Source organism: Strix aluco, chromosome 4 (assembly GCF_031877795.1).
Source record: "Strix aluco isolate bStrAlu1 chromosome 4, bStrAlu1.hap1, whole genome shotgun sequence".
NCBI classification, from domain to species: Eukaryota; Metazoa; Chordata; class Aves; order Strigiformes; family Strigidae; genus Strix; species Strix aluco.
In genome coordinates this window covers 114,858,350-114,879,455 of record NC_133934.1, presented here as the reverse complement: position 1 = coordinate 114,879,455, position 21,106 = coordinate 114,858,350, and the positions used below count along the sequence as shown (strand labels likewise).

At 41.4% G+C, this 21,106-nt stretch overlaps 1 protein-coding gene across 2 annotated transcripts; it reads left to right on the top strand.

Annotated features, from left to right (window-relative positions):
• The first annotated feature begins 2,835 nt into the window (after positions 1-2,835).
• Positions 2,836-18,661, top strand: DDX24 (DEAD-box helicase 24). 2 transcript variants are annotated; one of them, XM_074825013.1, is made up of 10 exons: positions 2,836-2,977; positions 3,405-4,130; positions 7,140-7,517; positions 9,154-9,307; positions 9,696-10,211; positions 12,292-12,367; positions 12,949-13,137; positions 15,607-15,736; positions 16,598-16,751; positions 17,495-17,582. In XM_074825013.1, the coding sequence occupies exons 2-9, from the start codon at positions 3,410-3,412 to the stop codon at positions 16,702-16,704; spliced, it is 2,271 nt and encodes a 756-aa protein (XP_074681114.1). In that variant the 5' UTR covers positions 2,836-2,977; positions 3,405-3,409; the 3' UTR covers positions 16,705-16,751; positions 17,495-17,582. The 2 variants fall into 2 exon arrangements, with proteins under 2 accessions (XP_074681114.1, XP_074681113.1); XM_074825012.1 differs by lacking the exon at positions 16,598-16,751 and having other exon boundaries at positions 17,495-18,661.
• The last annotated feature ends 2,445 nt before the right edge of the window (positions 18,662-21,106 follow it).

Genomic DNA, 21,106 nt, shown 5'->3' with positions numbered 1-21,106 from the left:
ATGTTATTATCTTCAATTCACAATTTCCTGGTATTTAAATAACTGTTGATCTAAAGAAGTTGGTAGGAGGGGAAGGCAGACGACTTCTTTGTTTGTCGTTGGCATTTTAACCAAGAGCTTGCTTTGCACTGTCAATAATGGAATTGTATTTACTGAGAGTGTAACAGCTGACTCTCTGGTAGGACACAAACACGCACTTCATGTTGACAAAGCCTTGTCACAACATACCAAAGCTGTGTCACTTTCAGGTTTCAAAGGCTCAGGAAGACTATTGTTACTCTAAAACTAAGCAAATGTTTCGTTCCCTTGGTTATCCCTTTTCAGAGCAACTCAGAAAATTAATGCCTCTTATACAACCAGTTCACACCATGGCAGTAAGAAGAGTTGCCACCTCTATGTAGGTAAGACCATTCTGAACCTCCACGCTCATTACAAATAGGCATGTGCCTTCTTTCAAATTGAGATTTAGGGCCTGTAATTCAGTCCTTTAGTCTATAAATAGTATATAGAGCTCAATACTGATCAAGAAGAAAAGTCAGCTGCATCCATAAACAGATTCTTAAGGAAAAAAATCAGAATACTCCTATGTCCTGTAAAAATGTGTCTGTAATTACATTAAAAAGCATAATTCAACAGAATTTGGCAAGTCATTTCCATGTTAAATCTTTCTTTCAGGCCAGAGCTGCAAACTCTGAAACTGTGTAAGGACTGATTAACAGCTAAGAAGTCTCCTGTCCACATTTTTTTTTTTTTTTTACTTTTTATTCATGATCAGCATTAAGTCAGCCACACCAGAATTTGAGAGTATCATTTTCTTTTGCTTCTGTAAATTTGCTTTTGCTAATATCCAGTAAAATAGATAGAGCGTAAAAATTGTAAACTAGCAAAATTGTGGCTTATAAATTTGAATCTACACAACGTGGAAGGAAAGACACTTTTAATGAAGGAATGCATAAAGACAGCTGAAAGTCCTCATTAAACTTAACTGTGAAAATGCAGTCACAGCTCCTATCAGCGAGCTAGCACTGTCAGTCACCTCTGTCTCCAGTTCAGCACTACATAAATAAGGTTTGCTACTTGAAGCGTTAAAGCTGCTGTATTAAATCCGGCTCCTGAACCCACTTTAGGACTCTCACTGATTTCAACTCATTTCTTACAGAACATGAGGACAAAGCATCAAACGGGGATATGAACTGGAAGCAACTCCGCATGTTGTGCGTTGGATTAACGATGATTACCTGGAACTGAAACTGTTCTTGAAAACATTTAATGTGCCTATTTCTGCCCTTGGCCTTAACACATTAAAAAAGGGAAAAAAAAGGCAAAGAAAACAACCTTCCATTTTCCCATCTTCTCACAGAACCAAGAAGCACCTGCAGATACTGCAGAGAAGAAATAATTGTAATTGCTGTTGTAATTGCACCTTAATCTACTGTCCTAGTCTCTATCACCTAGAAACCTCCTGTTTCTTCCTCTTTTCCCCATGTCTCAGAGCAAAAGCTGTTCAGAGCACCTGCCAATCTTTTAGCAGAAATAAGAATCTACCATTATCATAGTATATAATTTATGACGTCCTCTTCCTACACCAAGATCAAGATGCAAAGAGCACTTGATTGCACAGGAGGAAAAAACCACCATGCTGTGACCTCAGTGGTATGCTTCCTTCTATAGCTATTTGCAACTTTTCTCCAAATTGCATTACTTTACCCACAATACTCTTCCAAACAAGGAATAATAAACAACACATTAACACATAAGCAGGCATGAATAACAAGCTTTTTTATTGAATGAGCAATGCTGATGACATTCAACCTTAGCTGTTTTAGAGTTGAAATTTAAGAGGCCCTTTATGCATTCTTTCTGGAATGAGACATGTTATGCACACAATAATACACAAATGATCTATAGAGATCTTGATTATATTCTGAAAGAAAATTTTCAGTTGCAGGAAGGTAAACAAATTTTCCTATTCCTTCTTTGTCAGGGCTGCAGCAGTATGGCTAATCTACACTTTTGTATTATTTATGCAAACAGCACCATAGCTACTAATGTACTTGTTAAAAATAAAGACAATGGCTGATTAGAAAAAAGATTATGTCCTCTTCCATGCTGGTGAAGTAGCTGTCACGATCAGCCCAAGGACATTGCAAGCCACAGCTAGCCTGATGTTTGCTTTAAAATGTAAGCTGCAGTAAAAAGTTACCTTGATAGTAACACTAGCAAGTAGATGCTACGCTCCAGTAACTTTAAAAACGGGCAAGAAGAGGGAATATCCTCATTTCTTCACATTAGTTGCTTACATATTAGAAAGCTCGTCTCCTTAAAGAAGCTCAATCATACAGCCAAACGTAGAGGGAATCTAGAGCACTATTAGGGGCCGTGTTAGGGCACCTAAAGTAAGGCCTTGTTAACAACCCTCACGCTTGACCTGCACACCTGCTTTATCTCTGGGAGAAACAGCAGACACCGGCGGCTGCACAGCACCTCTCAGCACCACCCCCGCTCCGCATAGCCCCAGCCAGCAACCTCGGTAAGGGACAAGCCCCGTCCCGTCCCCAAGCAGCCGAGGCGCACCTGCCAGGCGGCGCGGAAACCCGGCCGTTAACGGCAGGCGCTTGCCCTCGAGCCCTTCGCTCCACGGGACCGGCCAGCGGGACGCGCAGAAGCGGGTAACGGTGACGAAAGCCGCGCCGGACCGCAGCACCCTGTACCGTGCCACCGCCGCTCCCCGGGGCCAGGGCCCCGCCCACTGCGGGCCGCATGCGCACGCCGCCTCCTCCCAGCGGCCAGCACTGCCCCCTGGGAACGCGCTCGCGGGCGTCGCGGTCGCCACGGAGTGACGTCACGCGACAATGGCGGCGGCCGCGAGCGCACGCGGTGGGAGGTCGTGTTAGCGGCAGCTGCCGATAGTTGCCGGTGGCGGGCGGAGCCCTGCAATCACACTCTGCTCTTCTCCGCCCTAGGGCTGCAGAGCGCGGTAAGCGCTGCGGGGGAGGCGGGGGGAGCCCCTCGCCCCGGGGCTGCAGGCCGGTGGGGCCCCTCGGGCCTCCTGCGGGTCCCGGCGGGTGCCCGGAGCTCCCGCGTGCGGCGGCCGGGCTGGGCCGGGCCGGGCCATGCCGCCCCTCCGGCGGGCGGCACCCGGGGTAGGCAGGGACGAGAGCGCTTCGCGGCCTGCGGGGATTTATCTGGCGATTCTAGTTTTGTCCCTGGCAGCGTTCCAGGAGCGAGGCTGCAGGCCTGGCCCGCTGCAGCTGTGCGTAAGGCCATTTGTATCAATAATGTTTCCAAAAATGAGTAAAAGGATTATGCCTTGCGTTCCTGTTTGTTTGAATATCATCACTGTATGTAATCCTCATTCTTTTCATGTGATGTTCTGCTTTTTTTCCCTCCATTTTCTTTTTTAGGTAAAATGAAGGCCAAAAAAGGAGGAAGATTTAAATCTTCCTTTAAATTGAAACAAAAAGGCATTCAAGTAGTAGGAAAATGGAAAACTGTGCAAATCGACCCCAATCTATTTGCTGATGAGGAATTTAGAGATATAGTATGCTTGGAGGAACTTACAGAGTACAAGCTAGTAAGCTCTTCTAAAGTGGGGAAAGTAAAAGAGAAGAGAAAGGCTGAGAGTGTTTCAGAAGGTGGCAATGAGGAGGAGGAAGAACTTATCGTCCCTCCCAAAAAGAAAAAGAAAAGGAAAACAAAAGATTTGAGAATCGAAACAGATAAAAGCGATGATCCTAATGCAGCAGAAATTGATGTACCAGTTGATAAAGAGGCAAAGTGTAATGAAATAATTGAAGCAGCAAATTCTGAGGACCGTGGACATGTGACTGAGAGCACTTCAAGCACAAAAGATGCTCCAAAGAAAAAGAAGGTAGCTAAAAATAAGACTTCTCAAGCTCAGGAAGCTCTTCCATCAGTACCTACTTCTAAAAAAGTTAAAAACTGGACAACAGAAGTTGTCTCAACTGATCACAGAGCTGATGTGTCTGCATGGAAAGACCTGTTTGTACCTGAACCAGTGTTGCGTGCCTTGAGCTACTTGGGGTTTAGTGCTCCAACTCCTATTCAAGCTTTAGCCTTGCCTTCTGCTATCCGGGATAATATGGATGTTCTTGGTGCTGCAGAAACAGGTACAAATCTGTTAAACTGGTTGTATATGCTGAGAACTTCCCATCTCACCTCTTTAAATGTAGGTCGTGGTTACGAGTTTTTATATGTAGCAGAAGAAGCATTTATATGTAGGAGGAGAGTTTGAATCTTCTGCATATCCAGCAGATTAGTAATGATTCATTGTAAAGTATTAAAACTTTGTAACTTACAAACACAGGACATTCCATCTATACAAAGCTTTGAAGTCTCAGTGAGTTTTTATGCTTCTGACAGAAGTCTCTTTTTTGGTTGTTTCTCAAATTGTTTCCTATTTTGGGAACTGTAAGGCAATACACTGCAAAGGGGAGAATTAACGAAACAAACAGGGTCATCTTTCCAACAGCCTAACTTCTATGGATGTCCCTGTGCCAAGGCAAAGCAGAGAACTAGGTTCCGCTGAAGATGATTTAATACTAGCTTGGAGTGGTAAATAAATGCTAGGCACAGTTAGGCATGAATATGGCCCAGGCCTTTATTGTAGCAAAACAGGCCAACCCTGTGCCGTCTCTGGGACTGTACATTGTCACCAACCCTTCTCACTGCTTGTGCTTGTAAGTATTACTTGAGAGGTACTGTCTCTTGTCCAGCTTGTGATCCAGCTTATGCCTTTGAGCATTGCTAGCCTTCGTGAAATTTGTTATAGCTCCTTTTTTACTTAATACTGTGAAATCTCAGAGTCTTATTCCCTCTGACTTTTTTTGCTGCTAATACCTTTGACGTTTTCTCTTCTTTAGCAGTGCAGTGGTTTTTTTCCCCCAAAAAACTAAAAATAGGAAGCACAGTTGGAAGCTGCCTTGGTTTAAAGGCTTCCTTCGCATTCTTTTCATCTGTTCCAGTTGCTTTATCTCACTGCTTGTCTTGTAAAACCATTTACTGCTCTCGAGCATGAAGGTATACTAATATGCAGTCATTTGCATTTTTATTTTAATTAGAAGCTAGGCTGGTGCTATTAGCTTTAATAAGATTGGAAAGTCCCTCAGGCAGTGTTCTTGAAAATGGAACTGAAGATTTAAATGGTGTTTTTGTCCTGCAAAAAAGTGCCATTTTGGCAGTGCTGAAAAGCAAATCCCTCACTAGCTGCAGAATGGAAAGCGCTGTTGATGACAGGTTGTTTTGCTGCTCTAATTTTGCATAACCCTGAGGTATTAGGGCTGTTGTGCTCATTTATTTTCTTTCATGAGAGAAAACCAGGGTCTCTCCAGAGAGCCCAGTGGGTCATCAGTGTTCCTGTAGGAACTTGAGGGAAGGTGCGGACAGTTGTCTTAGGAAGTGCTGCAGCTGGGAGAGGCTGAAACTCTGCAGTTCTTTTTTCCACATCCTACTGCTTCCCTTAGCATTGGGCTTGAGGGAGGAAGGTGGCAGGTGAAAGAACTATCAGTCTTCCCTTTTTGGTAGCAACATGGGGGAGAACGGCAAGATTTTGATATAGCAGTAGATTCACATGGAGATCAGATGCAGGAATGTCAAGGCTTGTTTTATGCAGTGGATCTAACTAGTTCTGTTCATTACCATATAGAACTAGTGAAGTTTTTGGTTAAGGAACCAAATTTTATCTCTGTAAAATCTTACAATCTAACACCATTTAAAAGACATTAAAAACTTGAGCTGTAGTATCTGGGGGTACCAAGATAAACTTTTCTCCTGGTTTGGCAGGCCTGGCTATGGTATGTGATCTGTGTGTTGTGCAGATAACGTGCCCTGTGAGGTGATTATTCAATTTGTGGGTGAATCTAGTGCCTGCAGAATAGTCCTGATCATCACAGCCATAATCTATCTGGGTGCAGTACTGACATTTGCACCAGCCAAATTGCATTACATTTAATTCAAGATCAGCAGTGTTCTTCACCTTAAAAACAGATGTTCTGGTAATACAGAATCTTATTGTATCTGCAAACTGAATTTGCATATTGAATCTGCAGATCCAGATTATAAACATTTTTTGCTTCAAGTGTGGAAGTCACGAGAAACCTCCCAGACATGCAAAAAGGTGGGGAAGGGGATACGAGGAACCTTTGCAGCAGTATTGATCAGGATAACAATACTGGTCTTAGCTGTTTATTAACTAATCTTAAGGTTCTCCCCTAAATAGGCAAAATCCTGTGTTGCTGAATTTGGCAAACCATTATGGGTTTGTGATATGGACAAACAGTGCTCAGGGAATTGAGATGAGATTTCCAGAGGACTGCTTCCCAGCAGTGGCCTATTGCAGCAATGGTGTCATAGTGTCTTGTGCTCTGAATGCTGCTTTTGTGATCAATGAGCTGATATTTATGAGAACCTTAACTGGTGTGGATGTGCTACCAGGCTTCTCTTAACATCCTTTTTAGTGACAGATAGGTTAGAAGGGAATATCTGGCAGGGATGTGACTTGCAGTTTGGTACAGTAAACCCCTGAAATAAAAATCAGAGGAGCATTTTTGTGTTTGACAACCCCCTTCTCTCCAAAGTGGATTATCTGTTTTAAATCAGACTTATGTGTTTTGATTATAGACAGTCGAGTATTTCAAAATACTGTGTTTATAACTTTCTAAGGAAATGTACTGTAAATTGTAGATAGAAGCGAATCCTTCAAGTATATTTCATTTTGTCCTTGGCCTCATTTGCTATTCCTTTATTTGGAGAACATTGATCAGAACTGTCAATTAGGGCATGGTACTCTCCTTACGGGTATACAGTTCTTTAAAAATATCTCGTCTGCAACTGCAGCTTTTAAAAAACACTTTGAGAACAAATGAATCTGCCTGACCTGCTAGAGATTGGAAAAATACCTATTCCCCAGGAAGTATGCTATTGGTGACCTCAAGGAGATGTATAAAGGGAACAGGAGAAAAGATGCTATTGCTGCAAGTTTCTGGTCTTCCAAAGATGAAGAGTTTGTGTGTGTTACAAATGTATGTTTTAAGAACAGTGTGTGATTGGCTGTTGCTTTTCTCATCCTTTCAAATAAATGACTTGTCAGTCTGTATTATTCTTCTTGCTTGTTTTTTTAGGAAGCGGCAAAACGCTTGCATTTGCAATTCCAATGATTCACTCTGTGCTGCAGTGGCAAAAATCAAATAGCTCAACAACCAGAAATGACAGCGTTTCTAAAGAGTCCCATCAGCATTATGATGAAACAAGATGGGAAAACGAGGATGAAGCAGAAAAACTAACCCATCAGCAGGTTGAAGATAGCGGAGATGAAGATGATGCCTCTTTCACAACTGGCTGTGTGAAGGTGCTGGAAAATTTTGAATTTGATTCTGGTGACAAGACACATACTGTTGGCTCCTGTAAAAAGAGACCTCTTTTAGGACTGGTCCTTACTCCCACAAGAGAATTAGCTGTACAAGTAAAACACCACATTGATGCAGTTGCAAAGTTTACAGGTATGTACACCCCACAGGCTGTGTCCCAGATTATGCTGCGTTTGGATCTTGGCATTGGTGTTGAACCAGAATGTGTGCCACAGTTTCTTCCGCATCATAAAATTGGGGTGGCTTTTGGAGGGTTAGGTTTTGTAGTTGCTAATATTTGAGAAATGCATTCACATTCTTCAGTGAGATGCATGTGGAAGTAAACGGTTAATATGGGATATTTTGCTTTAAAATGTTTCTTCCTTCAAATAGCTATTGGCTTGTGCTTTAGCAACACAGAATCAGTACTATATACCCAGCCACAGGTGACTTTGTCCTGGTTTTGGATAGTGTAGGTTATATATTAAAAATAAATTCATTATATGTATATAACTTATTAATATAATTTCCTTTTTTTACAAATATATCCATCTATGTAGATAATAGATTATAGATACAGACATATCTATAATTTAGGTCTATCTATGAAAAACAGAAACTGTGGCCATAAATTTTAAGGGTAGAAGGCATTGCTGGATTGTCTGACTTACCTCCTGCAGCAGTCAGGCCACAGCATATTGCTGGGTAACATGCCTGATGAAAGAAATTCCATCCTCTTCCTTTCTCTTCTAAACCAGAGGTCAGCACATCCCCGTCTGTTCATCCGGGAAACAACTCCCCAGCTGTCCAATAGTAGTAATTGTTTATTTATTGAAGAGGATATGTAGTGCAGTGAGCTTTTAAGCACAACTTCCTTTTGTTGTTGGTTTGTCCTGCTGTGCTCATCAGCCCACAGCTGATTACAAGGCTAATTTTAACTCCTAGCCTGAAAGAATTTATATCAGTACAGTTCTGACAGGAGCAATGCTGTTTGTGTGTAAAAAATCTGTTGCCCAAGTGATGTATAGTTGCTGCAGCAGAAGAGAAAATGTTTTGATGAAGGTTTTCTTTATTGTCTCCAACTCACTTTGAAAAAAATCTTCACCTGGAAGCATGGGATTCCACAAGTAGTAGGGAAGAGAGATTGGTGGCAGCTTGGATACTGCAGGAATCTTGCACAGTGGCATTGAGTTTGTCATGGGCCAATGTATTCTTTGAAGAAGTAGGGTGAAATAAGCTATGTGTGGAGTCTGTGTTTCCAAAACTAAACTCCTTTTAGTACCTAAGCAGATTGTCAAAATCTAACTTAGGGTCTGCACTACTGTGCAGTCCAGAGAATTATTAATTGGGTGGGAGTGTTCTTGTTAGGATTATTCCATAACAGTTACTACAAGACAAGCATTTCTCAGTCTTATTCTTGGGAGCCCTGCTTGTTATTTGTAACAGGAACATGCTTGCTCATGGAGATATAATTGACAAAACATGAGATTCTGAAGTACGGGTAAACAAAGCTAACAGCTATGGAGTACATACGTGATTCTTCCTGCTATTGGAAGACAGGTCACTAAAAGAAAGACTAGTTTTGGTGTCTAGCAATAATGAGGATCTTTCTGTAAAATTGAGGGCATTTCTGTGTGTTCAGTGTAACATAAAACCCCTGAAGTTCCCTGGCCAAAGTGCTTGCTTAAAGTTGCGGTATAGACTTTATAAAATGCTTCTTTGAGTGGATGTATGTAAAGAAATTCACTGATAAATTAGTGAGATAAAATCTATTATTTATATGTTCCAGGCATTAAGACTGCAATTCTAGTTGGAGGCATGGCTGCACAGAAGCAAGAACGTGTACTGAATCGAAAGCCAGAAATTGTAATTGCAACCCCAGGCCGTCTGTGGGAGTTAGTTAAAGAGAGACACCCACATCTTTCAAATCTTCGACAGCTCAGGTAAAAGTGCCTTTTAGACTATCTGCTGGATACTGAACTGGGTGTCACCGCATACTGATTATGTTTACTAACTGATTAAATAATTTAGACTACGTAACATCACTTATTTCTTTGCCACAGTGTTTTATTGAAATGCACAGTGGTTATACTGATGGAGAGAAATGTCAATTAAAGCCAGTAGCAAAAACCTCATTGATCCTTTTGAAACCTGATTTTTCAAAAAGAAATGTGGAAGGCTACTGTAGCTGCCCTGGCATACCTGGTGCTCCTTTGGGTTTTACATGCAGAACCTCCCTTATGTGTTTAGCAGGAAAATTTCTTTTTAAGTGTGTCAGATTTGTATTTATCTGCACAAGTGTATTTTTACTGTGTGTTTTCTATTTGACAGGTGCCTTGTGATTGATGAAGCAGACCGAATGGTTGAGAAAGGTCACTTCTTAGAGCTCTCTCAGTTGCTGGAAATCTTAAATGATTCACAGTATAACCCTCAACGACAGACTTTTGTTTTTTCTGCCACTTTGACTTTAGTCCACCAGACTCCCACAAGAGTTTTACAGAAAAAGAATGCTAAAAAGATGGACAAGAAGACCAAACTAGAATTGTTAATGGAAAAAGTAGGAATAAAAAGCAAACCCAAAGTAATAGACTTAACAAGGAAAGAGGCTACTGTTGAGACTCTGACAGAAACCAGAATCCACTGTAATACAAATGAGAAGGACTACTATCTCTATTACTTTCTTCTGCAGTATCCAGGAAGAACCATGGTCTTTGCAAACAGCATAGACTGTGTAAAACGCCTCAGTTCTCTCCTCACAATCTTAAATTGTGATCCTCTTCCTTTGCATGCCAACATGCACCAAAAACAAAGGCTGAAAAACCTGGAAAGGTTTGCTGAGCGAGAGAGGTGAATAGATTTTCTACTTCCTAGTAGAGAATAGAAATCGTGTAAAGGGTAGTGGGGAGAAGAAACAGCTCTGTTGGAGTAGGAGCAGGTTGGGGGAGGCAAGGTTATTAATGAATAAGGATGGGGTTTCACAGGATGGTTGAGGTGATGGGGTGGAGTGAGTTCCTCTTTGCAAGGGGAGAGGCTGAGGGCACTGGCTTTGTATCACCTGAGAAAAAAGACTGTGGGGACCTAATGGTGGTCCTCTGATATCTTAAAAGGTTATCAAGAAGATGGAGCCAGGCTCTTCACAGTAGTGCATGGTAGGAGGAAGAGGGATAAAGGGTGCAAGTTGAAATTAGATGTTCAGGCTGGATACAAGCGAGCTTTTTCTCTGTGTGGATGCTCAGGCATTGGAAGGGGCTGTTCGTTCTTGGAGGTTTTTGAGGCTCAATTACATAAAGCCCTGAGCAACCTGCTCCAACTTTATAGTTCACCCAGCTTTGAGGAGGAGGTTGGACTAGAGACCTCCTGAGGTCCCTTGGGGCCTGAATTATCCTGTGGTCCGGCAGCTCATTGCTGCTGAAGGAGCTGTCACTTGCCCTGTTTTCAGCCATATGCTTTTATAACCATCCTGCACACTTCTCTGCCCCTGTGCCCTGGCTCTGCAGCTCATTTGATCCTTCTGTAAGTTGGTTCATCTCACTAAACCATCAGAAAACTAGCCACTTTTTGCTGGGTTAGGATCTTGCAGATTTAGTTAGATGAATTAGCTAGAGCAATGCCAGAGAACGGGAAGCTGTGCCTTTCAGCAGCAGTGGGCAGTCAGGTTTACCCAGGCAGACCTGTCCTGCCATTTTAAGAATTACTGTTTCCTGCTGGCTTTGGGATAGCCTTTGGGAGGAGACTGGTGGTCTCAGTACTTCCATAATCCAGAAGCCTCACAGTTTAGTCCTGTTGTGAAGTACTGCATGCTGTGTCTGACTGCATGGGAATTTGTACCTTGGTAATAGACTCAGGCAGGGGAAACAGGTTGAATTACTGTGATAGATCTGCAGTATCCTTTAGCAAAATGTAGTATTGATAGCATTGGCCTAGGCCAGACAGGGCATTTTCAGGGACTGCAGATTTTCAAGACAAGAAAAAAAAAATCTATGCGACCATCTATCACAGCCTCCTGCAGATTGCAAGCTGTAGAATTTTCTGCTTTGAACTTTGTAGCAATAGAGTATACAGTCAGATGCCATAAAATCTTAACAGATTCCCATTACCAACAAGTAACTAGTTTCAGCTGCTGGGAGATTTTTTTTTTAAACAAATTGTTCTGTACCCTAGGGAGACTTTTGTCTCTGTAGTAGACTGTTTATATAAAAGAATGACTTTTTTGCATAGTTCTTCATTTCTATGGGTAAGAAGAAATACTAATTGTCAGAACAGACACCCCCCTCTTGTATTTTTAGCTTTTAATTTATTGAGAGAACTTATTTGAGTGCAACTTGGTAGAAGATAATTTCAGCCCCAAAAAGCTATTAAATCTGTACTGTTAATAATGTGGTTTTTCTCAACGGGTTGAACTTGTAATAACCTTTCTGTCCTGCTAAAAGTTCAACTGTGTTGTTAATGGTATAGTCATATCAAGCTAAAGATATTTCTAAACCGTAAACAATAAATATATTTTCAACTGGGCAGAGCACTGAAAAATCTAATGAAGGGGAGCGTACCCGCCTGCTAAATGGTTGGGTTAAGGTCATTATAAATAGTGATTTGTGCTAGCGTTCCTGTGAATTGGGAGAGAATAAAAGCATAGGAAAACAGGATCCAGCAAGGTAGTGAATTTGTTTATTAGAAACAGAATAGACCTGCTGAAGGTAACCTTGCATTTTTTTTAACTTTAATAATTGCTGTTTCAAAACTACCTCTGATGTAATATTTGGTATCATTTTCTGTAAGGGCAAACAAATAGCATATTTCCAGCAGATGATATAGTAAAAATCTGTTCCTTAAATTGCTGTGGTAGAATTCTAGGTCGCTCTATTTTATGTTCCTTGGCAGATGGTTTACTCTTCAATTTCATGTTCATTAAATGTTATCACTTTCTCAGCTGTGTCCTCCTGACAACAGATGTTGCAGCTCGTGGTCTTGATATTCCCAATGTGCAGCATGTCATCCACTACCAGGTTAAATATTTTTAATGTTTCTGTTTTTATGGTTTTGGTTTTGAAATAAGCTTTTGCTGATCCAAACCCTGAACGCTATTAAGCTGTAATTCTTGGTCCTGTATATAGTATAGTCCCAAGTAGAGATATGATCATTATTAATTTAACTATCCTGTAGTGCTTTGTGCTGAAGGATCTCATTGCCGCAGTGACTGACTGTGGTAGGTAGCACTTCATGAATGTGTGATTATAGTTGAGAAATGACATAACAAATATGATTCTTCTTGCTTTTTGCTTTGATACCCAAAAGTGTCAAATGACTCAGCCCTATTACTCTTCTCTGAGGACACATACAATTTTTTCCAGCTTTGTAAATGAAATGGCAGAGGGTCAGAAGTTGAGAGACTCACAAACAATTATGCAAGGGAGAATACTGGACCAGAGAACAAAAGTGTCTCCAGATATCATTTTTTACTTTACCTTCAGCTGTGTTACATGCAATGTACCATGTGTATATAAAAACCAATATTCTTTAGCAACCTCTTGACAGGCAGCTGCTGCCTTTCCATGGCCAGCTTCATGGTTTTTCTGAATATTTTCAGGTCCCTCGTACTTCTGAGTTGTACGTACACAGAAGCGGCAGAACAGCCCGAGCTGCCAATGAAGGCCTTAGCCTGTTGCTGATTGGCCCTGATGACTTGATTAATTTTAGGAAAATTTATAAAACATTGGAGAAGAGTGAAGAGCTGCCATTTTTCCCAGTTGAAACCAAGTGCATGAATTCTATCAAGGTAAAGAAACAACAATCTCTTTGCAGTCTGAGTAGTTGCTTGCTTACTTATATTACTGCATTGCCCATCACATTATTTCCCAGTTTCAGATGAAATTACTCTTCAGAAGCTGGATTTGAAAATGAAGTTAATCCTACTTTTATCTTTTTTTTAAGTAATGTTTGTGATTTCTCCTCAATAACTGGCCCAAGAAATGTGTTCAAATATAAACATCCCTTACATTTTTCTTGCACGTTGTTACGTAGAGCTTCTCATGACTACATTCCCAAAAACAGTACAGGGAAGTGAGTATGTTTTGCTGCTGGGGAGTTGGAACGGCTCTGTTAAGTACGTTGTTTAAAACCTCTTGTGTTAGGAACAGTAGCAGGTCAGGGATCTTCAGTGGTCTTCATCTGTCTCAGCTGAAGTAGTGAGTTGTCTACTTTTCTAAAAGTGTGAGGCCACAGCTGCCACTGAACCCTGTCAAACCAGGTATGTTTCCTTTTTCTAGGTTATTGTCCTTTTTAAGGAGAATTCAGTCAATCAGTAACTCACTAGATGGGCAATGATTAGGATTTACAAAACAACATATTTTAGAAAGCATCTAGTCACTGCAGATTTTCTACTTCTCGAATAAGAGGCCATTTCGTGTCTGAGCATTCTCTTAACAGTTTGGGTGACATCAGCCTTGTACAAATGGGACATATTTAAATACTGCATTTGAAAGGAATCCAGCTGGGGTTAGAGTGTCTGAATATTGCACAGACACTGAGAACAGAAGAAAAATGCAAGCAGTCAGATAATGCAACAAGTATCTTCCTTACAGTATTCTGGTTCATGCTTATCCAGTTGGCTTGGACTGAGCCCAGGGTCCACCCCAGTGGCAGCAGCGGTATCCTCGCCTTGGGAATAATGTCAGCAAGTTTCAAAGCCCAGGCTTGCTGAAAATGGGATATTTAATATGAATCTTTCAGGAGATGCAGCTTTCTAAAAGAGGGAGAAAATCCAAGAAATGCTTCCACAGACTCGTTTTTCTCCTCTTGGTAGTAACAAAGAGAATTTCTTCTTCTTCTTTTTTTTTTTTTTTTTTTTTTTTTAAAAAATCTCCCCCCTTGCCCCCCTCCACCTGCCAAATGTTTCTGGTTCAACAAAGAAATCTGTTGGTTTTTAGAGTGTTTCTTCAGAGGTCCCTTCTGTGTTTCTTGATGAGTAGTTCTTGGCTCTTATTATGCTTTGTGAATTAATGGGCAAATAAATATTGTTTCCACACTTAAATTTTCCTGTCACTATCTCACAGTCTTCTATCCATAATAGTAATCCTCTCCCCAGAAAAGATGTCTTCGTAATTGTAATTACAGGACTGCAGCCTCCTAGGCCCTTCACATGGTCAGGTCTCATTTACACTTTGCCCTGGGCTTAATCACACAGCCACTGTAGTTGGTAATGCTGGTTCTTTATCTCTGTCCCTTTGGCACACTCCTTCCCTGGTTCTGCATGCCTTCATTCAAGTTCAGGAAAAGTCTGAAGGGATTTCACACTTGAGAGGAATAGAATTGGTGAACCTGGGTAGAGGAGAGACCAAAAGAGGAGTCAAGTTTTACAAAGATGGAAAACCAATAAATTTCTTGTAATGATCTAAGGAGGAGTGACTGACTTGTTTTATTAGTCAACTGCATGTTTAATTTCCTCTCTCTCTCTCCCTCCCTCCCTCCCTCTGCGTCTTAATTAGCCAGCAGTTCTGTCTGGTGCTGTTACGGTGCAGTTGGGGTGGTCAGGGTGTCCTGCACAAGGTTTGTTTTGTGCAACCGCAAGCACATTCCAAAGAGCAGAACTTGCTGCTGGGTTGATTATTATTTCCTGTCAGTGCAGATTTTCTTTCCATAATGAATTAGTTATTTAAGACAGCTTGGCCCAGCTGGAAGGCTGCAGGTCAGGTTAGATTTGCTAGACATCTTTGTTCCACCTGTGTGCAGCTGGGAGGAAGGGCAGGACATTTTGTCCTGTGCCTAAACAAGGTCAGGTGCATTTCTGAAAACATGAGTAGCTCCTTCCATATGGCCTGCTGGAGCTTACTTCTTCAGAGTGGGATGAAGCTAGCGGCTGCCCATTATTGCTGAGACTGGTATCTTTAAGATCCAGCTGTACTATAAATATGTAACTTGGAAATTACTGGTATCTGAATCATGATTTGTCCTTGATGTCTCTGAAGTGTTTGTAATGACTCGTTTAAAGAACGAAGAGTTAACATTCAGGCATGTTTAGTGGTTGAGATGTTTTCGAAGTCAGATTCTATCATGGATCTGAAGAAGGAAAACACTAGCAAATGATGACGTGTCTTTATTACATGGGGCACCTGCTGGGACAGCAGTAGGGATCAAAAGTGTCTCTGAACCTCAGTTGCATTGTAATGCATGCTCTCAAACACTGATTCTGCTAAAGTGCCCCACATTTAAACTTGATAATAATGTCTAAAATGTTCTTTTCTTGTAGGAGCGGATGAATTTGGCACGGCAGATTGAGAAGGCAGAGTATTTCAACAGTCGGGTAAAGCAGCACAACTCCTGGCTCCAGCAAGCTGCAGAGGCTCTTGAGATTGATCTTGATGATGACATGTTTATGGGTAAGTAGAAATGCTTGTTTAAGGGTGTGCTCAGTTGGTCCCATAGCACTGGTGTCCAGAAGAAGTCCCACCATGGCAGAGGAACTCTTAAAACCTGCAGGGCAGAAGGTAAGGAAAGGAGTGTCATTACTTAGTATGTGGTGTTGCTGGTGTTTTCGGGATGATTGTGCAGATTTCTGGTGCTGTGTGAGGTGTGACAATTCTGACAAGTCACAGACAAGTCCACATGTTGTAGGACAAAAATTGTCAGCTTCTGGCAAACATTTTAGGGTAATCTAAAGCACAGTATGTCCTGCTTGAGTCTTGTCCCCTCTGTGTCAAAGAAAAAGCTGTTTCTCCACTTCTGCTTATCTCTCCCACTCCCCTGTAGTCAGGCAGCAGGACAGGAGCCTGACAGCTCTGTGTGGGAACACCCAGGAAGCGATAGCAAACACCAAAAATTGTGAGCCTTATGTAGGTTGAGTTGTGTGGGCTGAATGGCCAATACTTACATTCAAGTTGCTGAGGTTTTTGGTGGTGTGTTAGAACTAAATAATTTTTTATATTTTTAAAATTAAATGTTCTGCAGTCTGTGCTTGACAGAATGTGTAGGGCTGTGCAACTACTGGTGCCTATTAGTTCAAAACCATGAAGCTTTGCACTCCTTATATGCGCTGTAAAATGCCACATTGTGTTCAGATTTTAGGAGCTGAAGGTATGATTTCCTAACAGTTCTTTGAAGGCATTCTGAGTAGGGGTGTTGCCTGGGTCACTTTAGCTTAAGCTGTCTCTTAACCTTTTAGCTGCTAAATATGCAGATGCCTTAATTTTGAAGCATGTTCACATTAATTTTTTTCTTTTCTTTATTCATGGCTGGCCTAGCTTGTTCTCAACCACTTTGCAAGCAAGTGCTAATCATCTCTGTCCAAACTGTTCAGGAGCGCTCTCAGATAATTAGCACTCTGCTGTCTTGTTTTGACATAATCTGAATATGCTGTGCTTTGAAACGAGTTTCAAAACAGCACATCTAGTCCAAGTAAGTTGTGGCTCTTGAGTGAAGCACTTTGTAATTGCTACCCAGAATCTTGCCAGATTCATGCTTTTAAAATGTATTCAGTCTCTGATTCTTCCATAGCTTGTTGGAGACCAATTAAAATTTCAGTCATTCCTCCCATAAATGAAATGCCTCTTACACTGTTACAAAGATTTAGTAATGTCCTTCCAATTTACGTTACAGCAACCTTGATTTCATTAATTCTGTCCAGTTCAGGCCTCTGACTGTATTAACTATCTCTAGTCTTTTCTATGCCCTTATTTCTCCTGTGTTACTAAATCTGAGCACCTCATTGGTTTTTATGTATAACGAGGAAGGGGCTTCTTGTTTTGTAGGTGCCGAAATGAGGCATGCATAAAGTAACAAAATACACAGAAGCATCTGCCTGAGCTAGAAGCCCTGGGTTAATAATACCTTATCTTCTGGGCCCCCTTTCCTTTTGTTCCCAAGTCTCGTCTGGCTTTTGAGAGCAACTGAATGATTTAGCAGAATGATACCTGGGCTATAGTTACTCAGTAGTCAGAATTCTTCTTGATCTTGGTATCTTGTGGACAGCCTGGGTGATCTGAAAGTGTCACAGATGACTGCAAGACTCTATGGGAATTGAGTGACCTTGTTAGAGAGATGAGATTAGCATCTGACCCTAGCACTACAGAAGCCTGGTGAAAGATGCCAGTGCAAATTCTTCTCTTGTAAAATTCTGTATCTTTGATTTCTGCCCCAAGGAAGAAAAGCTACTGAGCAAGAAGAAAACCAAAAGCAAAAGATGCTGAAGGGGATGAAAAAACAACTAAAGCACATGTTGTCCCAGCCACTGTTTAAAGTCCTTATGAAAACCAAGTACCCAACACAGTCTGGAAAACTACTTCTGCCTCAGACATCAGCGGGCATTTCAGAATCTGCTCTGGGTACCGTGTCCAAACAACAAGCCAAGAAGAAGAAATCAATAAAATTAAATTAGATAACTGAGCAAGATCACTCGGTGTGACGGAAGCAAGGACAATCCTTATCAAGGCTGTCAGTGCTTATGGAGGAACTCAGCTAGAAGACACGTATCAGAGGGTGTTGCCTGTCTTGGTTGTGCAGGCACAAAGCAAGATGCTGATTTAAAGGGCTTTGTTAATGTGTGTTTAGTTACTGTCAAATCTTGTCTTGGATCTTGTTTTCTTATGTTCTTATTCTCTGTATTAACAGAAGTTAATTAGTTTTGAAATAGTTCTGTTTATTACTCTTTTTTGTGAGATGGGTAAAAGTTACTGGGTAAAATTCACTGTGGGCATACTCTAATGATAAAACTTGATTTGAATTTTAGTGTCCTTAAAGGAAAGGGGGGAAGATAAGCTGTATGCAGTCTGAGTACAATCTGAGCTGGTAGTAATGGGAGGTTTGGCTTTTACTGCAGCCAGTTCAGTGAGAAAGGCAGCAGGTTACCAGCAGTGTTACCAGCAAGTCTACAATTCTGGTTATGGAAATCTCTCCCAATTTTCTTTCTCCTCTGATAATATTTTTCTGTTCTGTTCTCCACTGGGTCTAATTCCCTTAGTCCTGTGTTAATATGTTTTAGAATGTGTGAAAAAGTCAAGATAGCAGTGGGCCAGGACTGACCTTGGGAGATATGTAGAGTTTTGAGAAATAAGTGTTGCTACTCAGTGTTGTATTTAATATTTGGAGTTAAGTCTGTATTTGAAAACATGTTAGAACCATGACCTTTACTTTAATGGAAAAGATGATGATGTTGTGAAATGTCACTTTTGAAGAGTGCTTCCTAATAATTATGCTTTTAAAGAATTTTAACCTGACCTGGGCAAGTAATTTTTAAAACTATTTTTAAAAACGTGTCAGAAAAATATAATTTGAACTTTTTTTAAATTATATCTGCTATAAAACCCAAAGCCTGTGTCTGTTTTCAGTCACTTGAGATTTCTAAATTCCTTGTAGCTGATGCCCATTGTACTTAGCAGGCAAGGAGAGGGGAAAAGCACCCAAGAGGTAAGACGTAACAGTGGGATCTGTATTGGTGGGAGCACAGGGAACCTTCACCTGCCAACTCTAGATCAGGCTGAGGTTTTTGTGTCTCATACAGTATAGAACTATTGTCACTGCTGTGATAGGAGGCATCAGTTTACTGAGCTAGTCAAAGAGAAATTTGTCTGTGGGGTTCAGTGCCCCATCTAACCACTTGCCGGTTATGTGAGAATAGCAAACTCTTTACTCTTTCATCTGTGTAAATAACTGAAGCCCCCCCCCCCTACTCCCCCATCTCTGGAGGGCTCTTCTCTTGTTTCCTTGCATTACTGAAGAAGAGCTGTGACAATTTAATCATAAGCATGCATAGCTTATCAATTATGTATTAAGCTTTCCTTGCAATGCACTGTTTGTCTCATGCCCTTTGGAGTAGAGGGGAGAAGTTTTTGGGGGGAAGAGGTGGTAAGGTTTTGCTTCCTCACCCATGTGAGAAGATGAAACATCTTTGGAGTTAATGTAACATCAGAAAAATAATAAGAATTTAAAGAAAGTTCCTTGTAAGGGAAGCTGAAGAAAGGCAAAGTGTGCCCTCATTCCTTTTCTGTGCCATTTTAATCATGTTCCATTATGGAAAGGAAACGTGCATTTTGCATCCCTGAAGGGACTAAAGACCAGGTGGGCCTTTTTTGCATTGTGTGATATATTTTTATTTATGATTCATCAGCAAAATCAAGGCTGGATCCTGACAAAAGAGTTCTGCATCTCCTCCCTTGTCTGGAAATCTGCATGAGGTAGGACAGTTTTGGCAATTTCTAGTTCCATGTGATCAGGAGAATGAATTGGGGGACTGAGAGTATTATTTCCTCTCCATCATTGCTGTGAACTTTTTCAGCTGCTTCTGGTTTACTGTTTAACAACCTAGTTTTCACACTCCCACCCCTTTGTCTGGCCCTCAGCCCACTGTCTTGCTAAGTCTCCCCAAGATGGATCATGACACTTCTGCCCTCCTCCTCGTCGTCTTCATGCTTGCCTGTGGCACGCTCTGCTGCTGGTTTTCTCCTGCAGCTTCTGATGTGCTCAGCATGAGCTCTCAATGCTTAATCTACTGATGCTGCACCCCCACAGGAGCTCAAGATGAGCCTGGACCCTAAAAATATCTCAGTGTCTTAAAAAGAATACTTGTCTAGCACTCTGAAAGCTCTCTTGTGGGTGCCTGCTTTGTCTTGTCTTTATCTTATCAGGATACCCTGAGTTTTCTACCTAGAGGAAAAACCTTATACTTGCTTTAGCTAATTTAAACAAATTATTAAACAGTAACTGGAAAAACTTACCACTTAGCTGCCCTCCTCCAATGTGAACTAGGTTACTGCAGGAAGAGAGGAAAGCAAAGGAGAATGTTTTCTCCGGCTCTGATCGTTTGCATGTGTATCACTGGTGCAAATTAGACATGAAGAGTTTTACATCAAGTACATATGGGCAATTTAATTTTAGCATTTAATAAAATAGGTAGTATCGAATGGTTTCTGTAATGTTCTGCTGGCACAGCAGTTACGCTAAGGCCTCAAACAAGTAATCTTGTGTTTTGTGGCTTATGTAGCTTATGTCTACTAAAATACCCATTAATTAAAGGACTAATTAAGTCTAGGCCATCACAGCAACTTCCAAGTAGATTAATAAAAGCATGAGTTCAGCAGAGTGTTGGTAGCGACAAAGCTGGTGCAGAGCAACCAGTACTACATTACAGAAATTTGAAACCCTAATAACTTCTGAGCCTTTGTTTTTATTTTGTGAATGTGTGGGACCAGTTGATCTCATCCTTGCCACAGAGTTCCTGGTCTGTCATATGCCTGTTAAGAGAAGGAAGAGTCCCTGTAGTTTAAGACATCTGCTGAGGAGATAGTTTGGATAGTTGGGATCTCACATGTTGAACAGCAAAGTTTCCAGACATTCCCCTACCCTTTTCTTTCCTCCCTGATAGGTTAATAAAACAGCAAGTTAGCAAAGCAGAAGCTGGAGTGCTGCCTCACCATATGCCAGCAGCCCAGGCACATGGCTGGCCATGTGGCATAGGGGAGGTAATTTGCACCTTGATGAGAAAGGGCCAGGTACATATGCTTACTGCAGTCAGTCTGTGTATCTAGGTCCCTAAGGGGGAAAGAGTAGGAAAAGGACACTTTCTGATGATCTTGCCTCATACTGCCTGACACCAGGAGGAGAATCTGGTAAAGAACACTGGGCTTTCTTGAGTGTTGAAACACCCACTGCTAGCACAGAGTGCATTTTGGGTGTCTGAGCAATTCCAGACTGTTTGATGAATGGCTTGATAAAGGGAGGAGCTCAGACGACCATCAGTTGAGTGACTAGTAACAGAC

Excerpts from the sequence above, each read along its gene's own strand:
- DDX24 (XM_074825012.1), top strand. The coding sequence starts at position 3,410 with ATGAAGGCCAAAAAAGGAGGAAGATTTAAATCTTCCTTTAAATTGAAA. Across the intron at positions 7,518-9,153 it reads TGCAGTTGCAAAGTTTACAG|GCATTAAGACTGCAATTCTA; the intron begins GTATGTACACCC and ends TATATGTTCCAG. Across the intron at positions 13,138-15,606 it reads AGTGCATGAATTCTATCAAG|GAGCGGATGAATTTGGCACG; the intron begins GTAAAGAAACAA and ends CTTTTCTTGTAG.